This window comes from Carlito syrichta, unplaced genomic scaffold, assembly GCF_000164805.1.
Source record: "Carlito syrichta isolate Samal-C Ts95f unplaced genomic scaffold, Tarsius_syrichta-2.0.1 Scaffold313438, whole genome shotgun sequence".
NCBI classification, from domain to species: Eukaryota; Metazoa; Chordata; class Mammalia; order Primates; family Tarsiidae; genus Carlito; species Carlito syrichta.
This window is the reverse complement of record NW_007257534.1, coordinates 303,114-315,879: the sequence shown is the minus strand read 5'-3', so window position 1 is coordinate 315,879 and position 12,766 is coordinate 303,114. Positions and strand designations below refer to the sequence as shown.

The window sequence follows — 12,766 nt, the reverse complement described above, 5'->3', positions numbered from 1 at the left end:
TGAGCCACTGTGCCCGGCTGGCTCACCTTGTTTTAACAGGCCCTGGGGTGAATGTACACTGGAGTTTGAGAGCCACTGCAGAGAGAGCTTTAAGCGAAGAAAGGATAAAAGTGGATGCATACTTTGGCCAGGTGAGCCTGTCGTCGTCTTTACTAGGGCAGTCATGTGCTTCCAAGAGGCTGCCTGTCCCTTCTTAGGTAGGGGAACCCCATCAATATTCCCTTTTCCTAAAATAGCAACTGCCACCCAGGGGAGTCAAACCCCTTTGGACAATAACACTTACTGAGGCTGGGCAGAATCAAACATCCTCAGTGTTAGAAAGGCTGGACTTGGTTCATTTTACAGTTGAAAAAACTGAGGCCCCAATGATACTGTCTCCTATCAGCCTTCCTTTTTATTTTATTTCTTGAGATAGGATCTTGTGCTGTTGCCCAGGCTGAAGTGTAGTGGTGCAATCGTAACTCACTGTAGCCTCAACCTCCTAGGCTCAAGCGATCCTCCCGCCTCAGCCTCCCAAATAGCTGGGACTACAGATGTGCACCACCACACCCAGCTAATTTTTTTTTTTTTTTTAGAGATGGGGTCTCACTATGTTGCCCAGGCTAGTCTCGTACTCCTGGCCTCAAACAACCCTCCCAACTAGGCATCCCAAAGTACTAGGGTTACAGGCATAAGGCACTGGGTCAGATTCTAGCCTTTTCCCTTTGACTGAAGGTTGCGGCATTAACTGAGCCCAGATCGCTATCATTTTCTAGCCCAGATCCCTGTGTGTGACTGCTGGGGCCTCTGTGACTAGATCATGCCAACTGAAAAAGGGCCCAAGGGAGCTCTGCGGAAACCTCTCTGAGTATGATCCAGGTCTCTGCACCACGCTGGCCTCGAACGGTCCTGTGGGCAGATGTCAGCTGCTCTCAGGGGAAAGGAGTGCTGTCTGCCATGACCTTCCTTCCCCAAAGAAGCACCATGCCGACAGGGCACTTTGGGACATGCTGCTCTTCTCTGAGATCTAAGTTCCCAGGCCCTCCTCACTGACCCAGAGGGCAGCCCAGGCAGGAGGAGGGACTCTACCCAGGAGAATGGTCTGCACCAGCCCCTGGTGGGCAGGGAGTGAGTGACCTCACACACTTGCACCCTTGCATGAGATGTTCTTGCTGCAGCCCCGACACAAAAGAAGCGTCTGGCATCTGCTCATGTCCAACATTCTGACCAGGGCCACAGAAGTTCTCAACTAGGCCTGAGAGTCAGATGCAGATGGACGCTTGCTCTGAGGACTCAGAGTCCAAGTGGAGTGGCTCCCTAATGGGGTTTGAGCCCCACAAGGATCCTCCTGTGTCCAGAGACACGGGGCCTGCTTATGCTAGGGACACCATACTCTTCCAGCTCTGCCCTAGAACGGGGGCAAGGCAGGGATGCGGGAGAGAAATGAGGAGCTGTTAGCCTCTGCTTGGGGAGGCCACGAACTACAGACCCAGGGAAGCACATTAAGCTCTAGGCTGGGGCCTCTGGATCCTGCACTTACCTGCACCCAAGGGAGCCTGAATGACCCAGATCCCAGTCTGTGATCCCCCCCGAGCACCCTCTGTCATCACCATAGCCGGCTCTTTCTGCCATGAGACTACAAATACAGTCTGGGGACCCCAAAGCTTCCAACAATCTGCTGTCGTCGGCCCTCTGCAGGCCAGGACTGGGTTTTCCCCACTGGGGCCAGGCATGGGCAGGGCTGCCCAGGGGAGGCAGGACTCACCTGGTTCTTCTTCATGAACAGCTGCACGGTCTGCAGATTCGTGCCATAGTCGGCCAACTGGGCCAGGGGCAGCCTCTCATCCACCCAGAGCTGTAGAGACCAGAAGGCAGAGGCAGCTGATGGCAACAACCACGGCCACCCTTTCCCGAGTGCCGGACAGTGTTGCCAGCAGTGTCTCCTTGGTTCCTCCTGACATCCCATCAGGGTTTTGCCTCATTTTATAGGATATGTGGATATTTTGTTTTTGTTTTTTTTTTTGAGTCGGAGTCTCACTCCATTACCCAGGCTGGAGTGTGGTGGCACGATCGTGGCTTACCACAGCCTTGACTTCCTGGGCTCAAGTGATCCTTCCACCTCAGCCTCCCGAGTATCTGGGACTACAGGTGTGCACCATCACACCCAGTTAAATTTCATTTATTTTTGTAGCAACGAGGTCTCTGTATGATACCTAGGCTGGTCTCAGACTCCTAGGCTCAAGCAATCTTCATGCCTCGGCCTCCCGAAGTGCTGGGAGCCACCGTGCCTGGCCTCAATATGTGGATGTTTGGAACTGGGGTTCAAATAACTTGCTCCTAGTCACACAGTGGACACATGGTGAACTGCATCTCGAGCCCACGCCTATCACCCCGAAGCCCGTGCCTGCCCCATCAGGGCTAACAGGTGAGCTGAGGGCTGGTCAAGGAACACCACCTGACTTTCCCACTGAATGCAGTCCTCACGACAAGCCTGTGAGACAAGGGGTGAGGTGACCAGGCCTCTGAGGCCAACTGCTCCGGGTGGCAGTCAGCTGCCCCGATGGCAGTTGGCGGCTCAGTCTGGGAGTGGGGAGGGGCCGCGGCTCACGCACCGTCTCATCTTCCAAGTCCCGGCTGATCTGCAGCTTGGCTCTGGAAGATTCCAGCTGCTTCTTCCTCCTCCCCAGGGGCTCCAGGAGGTCCAGGAAGCGCCTCTCAATGCTCAGGGTTGCATCTCCTGCCTCCTCCTCTAACGAGGGCACCTGGGCAAACAGCTCTCCCAGCTCCTCCTTCCGCACATTCACTTGGTCCTCCACTCGCTGAGACACAAGGGGATGGTGTCAGCACCGGCCTCGCACCTGGGTGGCGCCCCCCTTCATCTGTATCCCACCCATCCTGCAAGGCCCAGTTGGAGCTCAGCCTCCTCCAAGAAGTCTACTTGGATACCTCCACACATCTTTCCCTCCTCTGAGTGCCCATCCTATGTTTCTCATCATCCTCTGGGATCCCTGTCCCACCCTCTGCAGAAGGGGTAGGACCTGGATAGGGAACCAGGAGACATTTTTGCATGATAAAAGCAGGTCCAGCTCAGAGGAACAGAAGGAGTGCTCCAGATTTGCCCCCACAGCCCCTTCCATCCTAACACCCCGAGTCTAAGCCTGCTCATGTACCTTCAGCTTCGCCAGCATCCGGTTGACACTGGTCAGGTCCTTCCCAGGGTCGTCCGAGCGCAGCTGGTCCTCCATGGCGCTGATCCACTTGTTGAGGTCGGCATGGGTCTGTAAGCGCAGGTCGGAGCTCCTGGCGGCCGAGAGCTGCTGGGTCTTCGCCTTCGTGGTGGCCTGCAGCTCATCCCAGAGCCGGTGCAGGGCTTCCAGCCTCTGGGACACTAGGGTTGCAAACTGGGGCTTTTCCTCTATCAGCTGCTTCCCTTCCTGCAAGGAGGAAGGAGCGCTCAGCCTCCGAGGCCCTGGGAACCACAGACAGCCCTGATCCTAGTGGCTGCAAAAGTCTCCTGGAAGGGAGGTCAGTAGGATGGAGAATCTGCATGGAATGGAAGTGAGGCTCTATGAAACGGACTCTGAACCTCCAGAGTTACATGTAGGGGAAGGCAGGGCAGCGCTGGGGCCAAAGGACTTGGGGAGATCACAGCATGCCTGTAGACAAGGCAGCTGGTGCTAGAAAAAGATCCAGAGTCCATCCAGTGTGAAACCTCCCTTTGGGTTCCAGGTGTTGTGCACTAAACTTCAGTGAGCTCTGTTAGTTACTGAGGTTGCCTTGTCTAGTTTTCACCTGCTCTCTTGTCTTTCTGGGGTGGATACAGCATGATGTGACTTGATCAGGGGAGACACACTGTTAATAATAGTTAATACTGACCAGGCACCGTGGCTCACCCCTGTAATCCCAACATTTTGGGAGGCCCATGTGGGAGGTTTGCTTGAGTCCAGGAGTTTGAGACCAGCCTGGGCAACGTAGCCAGACCTCATCACTACAAAATATGAAAAAATTAGCCAGACATGGTGGAGCATGCCCAAGGTCTCAGCTACTCAGGAGGCTGAGACGGGAAGATGGCCTGAGCCCAGGAGGGCAAGGCTGTGGTGAGCTATAATCGTGCCACTGTACTACAGCCTGGGCTCAGAAAGAAAGTCAATATTTATTGAGTGCTTCGTCATGGCCAAGTATTATTCTAAGTGCTTTGTTTGTCATTATGTATTTATCTATTTATTTTGGGACAAGGTCTCGCTCTGCTGTCCAGGCTGGAGTGCAATGGTGCCGTCATGATTCACTGCCTTGAACTCCTGGGCTCGAGCAATTCTCCTGCCTCAGCCTCCAGGGCAGCTGGGACTACAGTTGTGCACCACCATGCCTGGCTTATCTTTAAACATTTTGTGTAGAGATGAGGTCTTGCTATGTTGCCCACGCTCGTCTCAGATTCTTGGGCTCACATGGTCCTCCCACTCTGGCTTCCCAAAGTGTTGGGATTACAGGTGTGAGCCACCGTGCCTGGTATGTTTTTAAGTATTTAGTGCTCAAAACTCCATTGGGTGGGTACTCCCCTTCTTTGTCTTTTTTTCTTTCTTTCTTTTTAAAATTATACTTATTTTTGCCTTGAGAACATATCTTCCCTTGATTCTTTTTTTTTTTTTTGGAGTCGGGGTCTTACTCTTTTGCCCAGGCTGGAGTGCAGTGGCATGATCACAGCTCTCCCCATAGCCTCGCCCTCCTGGGCTCGGGTGATTCTCCCACCTCAGCCTCCTAGTATCTGGGACTACAGGCATCTGCAACCATACTTAGCTAATTTCTTTTTGATTTTTTGTAGAGATGAGATCTCGCTATGTTGCCCAAGCTGGTCTCAAACTCTTGGGCTCAAGTGATCCTCCTAGCTCAGCCTCTCAAAGTGTTGGGATTACACGTGTGAGCCCCCGCACCCAACCTCATTGGGTAGGTACTTTTATCACTCTCATTTTGTAGATGAAGAAACAGAGGCATGGGGAGGTTTAGAAGTCAGTCTGTCTCCAGGGGCTGTATTGTAACCACTGTTCAACTTGGCCTCCTGTGAACCCTAGGCCTGCTTCTTTATAGACAGCCACTGTGGAGGAAGGCAAAGGTTGTGACTTCCAGATCTAACTCCAGTCACATTTTGACTTATGCACTGGACAATCTTGCCATGGCGGAGGGGGTCCCTTGGTCCAGGATCTACAAAGGGTAGAAATGACCACTCCCCTGCAGTCCTGCCCATCCAAATGATGAGGGTTAGTGGCTCCCCGGACCACCCTGGTCATGTCCTGTGTTCACCTGGCCCTGGGCAGGGCAATGCCAGAGCCCCATGAGGATAATGGAAAGCCAATGGTGACAACTGCTGTCCTGGCACTGGACGCCGAAGCTCTCACTAGGGTGTCCTCAGTGTCCTGGACCGTCCCCAGATTCAGGTGACCCAGAAGAGACACCGATTCTGACCAGGCTTAATAAGACAGGCCGTATCAGGAGCTCTGAAGGCTGGACTACTATTTTAAGAAGTTTTTTTGCCCACCATTTCTACACCATCCATCAAGCGTCAGGATGGTGTCCATGCCTGGCGAGCAGAGTGCGCCACCCCTACCCCCATCGCCGCCATCATGCACGTCACTTACCGCGTCTATGTTCTCCAGCCAGCCCTGGTGGGAAGCCAGCTCAGCCACAAATGCCTGGTGCTTCAGCCACTTGTTGTGAAGGTTTCGTGCTTCATCGAAGGAGACATCCTGAGATGTCAGCAGCTTGTCGTTGATCCAGAGGGTGAGCTGTGGGCAGAAAGAGCAGGTCCGACTGTGCTCAAGTGTATCTCTTTGGCAGCATGAGGTGTGCTGCCCACCCCTAGCTACAGGAGGAGGAGAAGGCCGGGGGGAACACGTGAGCACAGAGGAGAACTCATCTCCAGTGCTGGATCACCAAGTCCCGGCACAGGTGACTTAGCCCATGGTGTGCCAGGGCTAACTGTGGGCATAGCGAGTCTCCCCACTCGAGTGTGTGATGTGAGACCAGGGATATGTTATTCTTCTCTCCAAATTCCTAGGACCTAGGACAAGGCCTGGCATATTATGGATGGATGGATGGATGGATGAATTCATCCTCTGGTACAGGGTGAAAAATTCTTAATAAACTCAAGAAAAATGTTGTTGGAGGAAGAAGCCAAGGGAAGATCCTGTAATTAACAATGAGGATCTTAAACAAGGTGGCATGAGAAACAAACAAACAAACAAACAAAAACGTGGTCCAGGAGTGGTAGCTCACACCTGTAATCCCAGCACTTTGGGAGGCCAAGGTAGGAGGAATGCTTGAGCCCAGGAGTTCAAGACCAGCCTGGGCCATATAACCAGACCTTATCTCTACAGGAAATTTTAAAAAATTGTCCATGCATGGTGGTGCGCACCTGTAGTCCCAGCTACTCAGGAATCTGAGGCAGAAAGACTGCCTGAGCCCAGGAGGCTGAGGCTGTGGTGTGCCATGATCATGCCACTCCACTCCAGCCTGGATGACACAGTGAGACCTCGACTCAAAACGACAACAAAAACAATGAAGGGAGATCTGCAATGAACAGCCAGTGTCTCCAAGATGTTCAGGCATCACACCAAGTCTGGCTTGTGCCAAGAGCAGAGACAGATGAAACAGACTTGTCTGGGCCAGGCGGAAAGGGGTGTGAAGGGGACAGCGAGAGAGAAGTCAGGGAAGGCCTGTTCCACGCGGGAAATCCGGCTACTGGGGGGACCCGGGAGGGCAGATTGAAGGCCTTCCTTGACAGCTGTCCTGGCTGAGCAAGGGCTGCCCGCGCCAACAGTGCTCCAGTGGGGATGCTTGTGAAAGTGCTTCTTTCTCTCTCACCCCTTAAGGCTCTGATTCACCTGGCCCTAGTGAGTCCCAGAGCCTGCTCTGACTAGGGACAGGGTCAGCTCCATCATCTGTGAGGCCCAGAGCAAAATGAGGCTGTGCAAAAGCATGGAGAGTTTTGAGATGGCAGAGGCAGGCCGTAAACAAGGCGCGGGCCCATCTGAGCACATGGTGTGGATGAGCACATAGTCACACACCCCGAAGCCGGCCTGACCAGGGCCCTGGGTGGCTCTAACATAGACAGTTTCAGACTTCGTTTTTTTTTTAAGTCTGGGTCTCCCTCTGTCGCCCAGGCTGGAGTGTAGTAGCACAATCACAGCTCACTGCAACCTCGACCTCCTGGCCTTAGGAGATCCTCCCATCTCAGCCTCCTGTGTAGCTGCAGGAACACGCTACCACGCCCAGATAATTTTTTTTTTTTTTTTGAGTTGGAGTCTCACTCGGTTGCCCAGACCGGAGTGCAGGGGCCGCTCCCGGCCACCGCAGCCTCGACCTGCCGGGCTCCGGCGATCCTTCTGCCTCAGCCTTCCGAGGAGCAGGAATTACCGGCATGCGCTACCACGCCCGGCTGATTTTTTGATTTATTGCAGAGATGAGGTCTCGCTGCCCAGGCGGGTCTCGAACCCACAGGCTCAGGCCATCCACTCCCCTCAGCCTCCCAAAGGCGCGGGATTCCAGGCTGAGCCGCCAATGTGTTGTAGAGATGAGGTCTAGGCTGGTCTCAAACTCCTGGGCCTAAGTGATCCTCCCGCCTCAGCCTTCCAATGTGCGGGGATTTACAGCCATGTGCTGCCGTGCCCAGCCTTAGACCACTCTTGAGAAACCCTGACCTAGGTCTAGATCTGGCAGATGAAGAGTGACTTTTCAGATTTGAAAAAATGAGTAGTGCAACAAAAAGATGCTAGAAGATGACCTGCCTGCCAAGTACCCAGAAATCCCCACTCAGGGAATCCCACAGCTCTTGGGGGACTCCTGTGGAGTCCCACCTCTAGGGCACGTCTAGAACGAACCCCTTGCAGGGGGCGCCTGACTGGCGAGAGCCTTACCTCCTGGCAGTTCTGCAGGAAGTTCTGCAGCTCCAGGTTGTCTTTCAGGAGGACGGAAACCTCCTGGGCCTTCTCGTTGTTTTTCCTGTGCCTGGAAAGGAAGCCAAAGCCGCGGTCGTGACAGCGCCACACGCGGGATCCTCCCGGCGCACCACAGCCCAGCGTGGCTCTTGGGCCTGCCCTGTGGCCCCATGGCCCCAGGAGTACCTGTCCTCGATCAGCTGCACCTTCTCCTTGATCTTGTCTGAGTACAGGTTTCCCTCGGCCACCAGCTGGTTCCCAGAGTCCACAGGACTCATGACCTTGTCCCGGTTGTTCTCCATCAACACCAAGAACTCCTCAAAATTCCGGATCCCAGCCTCTGCCTCTTGGAGGGAGTCTGAGGGCTTCAGGCGAGCCAGGAAATATTCCTGCCAAAGCAAGTTTCCAGACCGGGCGTGGGGACACGCTGGCGGGAGGTGAGGGTGTCCGCCAGCAGGAACCATGCAGGCCACGTGTGAATGGCGCCCCCTAGAGTTGTGTGAGGGGGAGGCTCTACCCCTCCCCACCAGGCCTTGCCCCTTGCCCACCCCAGGGGCGCTCAGTGAACAGTGTACCACGCAGACAGGCGACCATCCAGGGCAAGATTCGCTTCTCTAGCCTCCAACTGACCCAAGAACAAGGTATCGTTTGGGGTCCGGGGCTGGAAAAGGTACCTCACGGCGGGGAGGACAAGGAGGATTTCCCTTGTTCCGAGGAGTGAATACAGAGTCACTGGTCCCCTGGCCGATGGCACATTTGCAGACTCACCATCGGTGCCGCCGCCCCTAGCCCTGAACGCCCCTCTCTACCTGGTTGCTGAGCATGGCTTCGGCCTGCTTGGCGTCTTTCTGGAATTCCTGGAAGCCGAGGCACTGGGCGAGGGACCGGCCGCGGCTCTCCCACATCCGGCGCAGGGCGTCCCAGCCGGTGTCCAGGCCTTCCAGCCGCTGGCCCAGAAGCAGGTACTCTGGGTCCGTCTGGCCTCGGGTCACCTTCTCCCCGGCCTCCTTGACATGCCGGTAGCTCTCCTGGTGCCCGTCGATCTCGTCCTTGATGGCCGCGTGCTGCTGCAGGAGCTGCTCGGCTTCTGGGAGCGACTCGGGCGTGTCCTCGGAGGCCACGGCCTTCTGGGCCATGGACAGCCAGGCCTGAAAGTCATCCAGCTCCTGCAGGAAGGCCTGCAGCTGGCTGGCTTCCCCCAGGGAGGCCTCCTGGCCCTGCAGGGCTCGCTGCAGGCCCTGCCACAGCTCCTCCACATATGCCTGCCGCCGGCCGATATCCTCCTTCAGGTCAGGGTGTGACTTCATCAGCCGCTGTGACTCCCGCTCCAGGGACCCCACACGGGCCTGGATGGCGGCCACATCGCGCTCCAGGCCCGACAACTTGCGCTGGATGGCGATGACACCCGCCAGGTCCCGCCCCAGCTCCTTGGTGGACTCCACCACCTTCGTCTTGTCTGTGATCCACTTGCTGGTCTCCTCGCAGTCCACACAGTAGTTATGCACTCGGAGGGCCGAGTCCACCGCCTCCCGCCGCTTGGACACCATGGCCTGGAATGCCTGCCACCTGCCGGGCGGAGACACAGCCAGGGAAACTCTCACCTCTTCCCCCAGGACATCCGTCCCCAGACTTCCCATGAGTCTCCCCCCACAGACTTTGTATGCTGAAAAGAAAAGAGTTTTCTACCTGACACACTATTGGTGAGCAAAAGTACGTATCCAATGTTACTCAGGACAGAGGACTGTCTCGCAGCACAATTCACAATTGCAAAGACTTGGAACCGACCCAAACACCTATCAACCGATTAGTGAATAATGAAATTATGGTATATATACACTAGGGAATACTACTCAGCTATCAAAAAGAATGAAACAATGTCTTTTGCAGCAATGTGGATGGAGCCGGAGAACATCATCCTAAGCAAACTAACTCAGGAACAGAAAACCAAACACCACATGTCCTCACTTGTAAGTAGGAGCTAGGGCCAGGCGTGGTGGCTCATGCCTATAATCCTAACACTTTGGGAGGCCAAGGTGAGGGATTGCCTGAGCCCATGGGTTCGAGATCAGCCTGGGCAACCTGGCAAGACCTCATCTCAAAAATAAATCAAGAAAAATTAGCTGGGCATGATGGTGCATGTCTGTAGTTCCAGCTACTTGGAAGGCTGAGGCAGAAGGATCTCTAGAACCCAGCAGGCTGAGACTGCAGTGGCTGTGAGTGTGCGCCTGCACTCCAGCCTGGGCAACAGAGTGAGACTACGACTTAAAAAAAAAAAAACGTGGGAGCTAAAGTAAGGATCCTCAAAGGCACAGAGAATGGTTTCATGGACACTGGAGACTCAGCAGGGGGAGGGGCAGAGGGTGGACGGAGGAAAAGTCACCTCTTGGGTACAATGTGCACAGCTGGGGGTGGTGGGTACTCTTAAAACTCAGAAATAGTTGCATCCCCCAAATTTTTAATGGCAAAAAGAGAAAGGAAAAGACACAACTGCCAATCAGCTCTCTGGAACAGCAGGGGGCACATGAAAGTAAAGGCACAGGAAAAGGAGAGGCTGTGCGTGTAGCCGGATTTCAGACAAATATGCCATTTCCCCAGAGTTTATGCAATACGAGAAATACATTATCAACTCCCAGAATGCTTCAGGACATAATCCCCATTCCCCTCCCTCCCCTCCCCTCCCATGCAAATGCCCCAGGCCACAAAGTGCCCCAGGCCCTGAAAAAACCACCTTGGATCTGAGAGAAAAATAGGTCTGGTGAGAAAGAGGAGGAAGAAGGGGAGGAGGAGGAAGAAGCTGAGAATTTCATGTAAAATGAGCCCTGTGAGCTCAACCTTCAAGGGCAGGTATTAAGGCCTCTCAGATGTGGGGAGGGCCTGGGATTTCCTGGCAGCACACAAAAAGCCCCTTTTAAAGAGCTGCTCAAGGGCCAGGTAGGTATGATAGCTCACACCTGTAATTCCAGCATTTTTGACGAGCCCAAGGTGGGAGGATTGCTTGAGCCCAGGAGTTCAAAACCCTCCTGGGCAACATAGCGAGACCTAGTCCCTACAAAACCTTAGCAGAAGATAGAAGGATTGCCTGAGCTAGAAGGTCCAGGCTACAGTGAGCCATGATCGTGCCACTATATTCCAGGCTGGGCGACAGAGTGGAAAAAAAAAAGAGCTGCCCCGTCAGCCAGGTCAGACCACCAGGGCCACTGCCTAATTAAGCTCATCTCTTGAACACAGACCTGGCCTGTGGAGTGTATGATTTAGAAAGAAATTCAGACAAACCCCAGAATAACAACAGCATATAAAGTGCTATGTACACAGTACCTATCAGGGAGAGGACTGAGGGGGGCTGGGAGGAGCCACTGGGTGATGGTGGCAGCTTCTGTGGAGGTCACCTGAGCTGCATCTCAGCGAACAGACCCTCGGTGGCTCCACTGGAGTGACCAGCTTAAGGATGGGACCAAGTATCTCACTCATCTTTGTCCCAGCCCTGGAGAGCAAGGCAGATTGCACTGTGGGCATTCCCAAGGTGATTCCAGCAGCGAGTCTGTTTTTTATTGCTGTTGCTTTTATTTTGTTTGTTTTTTGTTTTTCGTTGTGGTCTTACTCTGCTGCCCAAGCTGGATACAGGGGCACAATCATGGCTCACTGCAGCCTCCAACTCCTGGGCTCAAGCAATCCTCCTGCTTCAGCCTCGTGAGTAGCTGGGACTACAGGTGTTTGCCACCATGCCCAGCTAATTAAAACAACACTTTTTTGGTAGAGATAAAAATCTCGCTATGTTGCCCAGGCTGGTCTCAAACTCCTAGGCTCAAGTGATCCTCCAGCCTTGCCCTCCCAAAGTGCTGGGATTGCAGGTGTGAGCCATCACTCCTGGCCTGCTAATCTGGTTTGAAAGACAGGTCAGAAACGAGAAGCAAGAGATGTGCTGAGATGGATTGGGAGAGAGAAACCCTGAAGATCTCTCAGCTCCTGTTTTAGCCGGTGAAGACCATACGCTCTGGGGAATTCTATGCCTGCCTGGCACACAGCTGGTGCTGAGGCAGGGAAATCCGGGAACAGGAGCTGAGGGTTTTCTCTAGGTTGCTCTGAAACCACTGCCAGTTGACAGGGAGGTGCTCCTGGGAGAGGGTCTGGCCGTGTCCCCAGGCACGAGCCTCATGGTCTCATGGAGATACTCCTGGCCTTTACCACTGTGGTCTCACCGCAGCCACTGAGTAGAGGCCACACAAGGGACAGGCTGGGGCTTGGGTCTAGTCTGCCTCCCAACCCCACACTTTCCCCTGCACTGCGCTGTCTCTAAGATGAAGCAAGTTGACAGGGTCTCTCTAGTTAGCACCAGCCCTACAACACGGGAGTCCAGGCTGAGTTCTGGACCCTGTGGCAGAGAGGGGCTGATAATAGTTAAAAGTATTCCTTTTAAAAATCAACCTGCAAGCTCCAGACTTGCTAGATGATGAGATGTGAGAAAATCAAATAGCCAAAGGTCACTTTCCTGAAAATGCAAGATAGTAATCCATTCACAACTTTACCTCCACATCCTCTCTTTGTGAAGTTATAGGTTTACAACCCCTGCTTGTCCCGTGTACCCTAGAAACAATTTGTTCTTTGAAAATCTGGTGTTGCCAGGCTCAGTGGCTCAGCCTGTAATCCCGCGCCTTTGGGAGGTTGAGGTGGGTGGATTGCTTGAGCCCGCGGGTTCGAGACCCGCCTGGGCAACTTGGCAAGACCTCATCTCTAAAACAAATCAAAAAATCAGCTGGGTGTGGTAGCGCATGCCTGTAATTCCGGCTACTCGGAAGGCTGAGGCGGAAGGATCACCGGATCCCCAGCAGGTCGAGGCTGCAGTGGCCGGGAGCAGCCACTGC

At 54.2% G+C, this 12,766-nt stretch overlaps 1 protein-coding gene across 1 annotated transcript in view; it reads right to left on the bottom strand.

Annotated features, from left to right (window-relative positions):
* The window catches only part of SPTB (spectrin beta, erythrocytic), an 82,324-nt gene that overhangs the window by 31,272 nt on the left and 38,286 nt on the right, over positions 1-12,766 (bottom strand). Inside the window, exons 15-21 of the mRNA XM_008070466.1 lie at positions 8,717-9,473; positions 8,094-8,296; positions 7,887-7,977; positions 5,610-5,756; positions 3,150-3,413; positions 2,592-2,798; positions 1,745-1,834 (exon numbers count right to left, since the gene is read on the bottom strand). Of these exons, the coding sequence (XP_008068657.1) occupies positions 1,745-1,834; positions 2,592-2,798; positions 3,150-3,413; positions 5,610-5,756; positions 7,887-7,977; positions 8,094-8,296; positions 8,717-9,473 (1,759 nt within the window). The remainder of the gene's footprint in view (positions 1-1,744; positions 1,835-2,591; positions 2,799-3,149; positions 3,414-5,609; positions 5,757-7,886; positions 7,978-8,093; positions 8,297-8,716; positions 9,474-12,766) is intronic.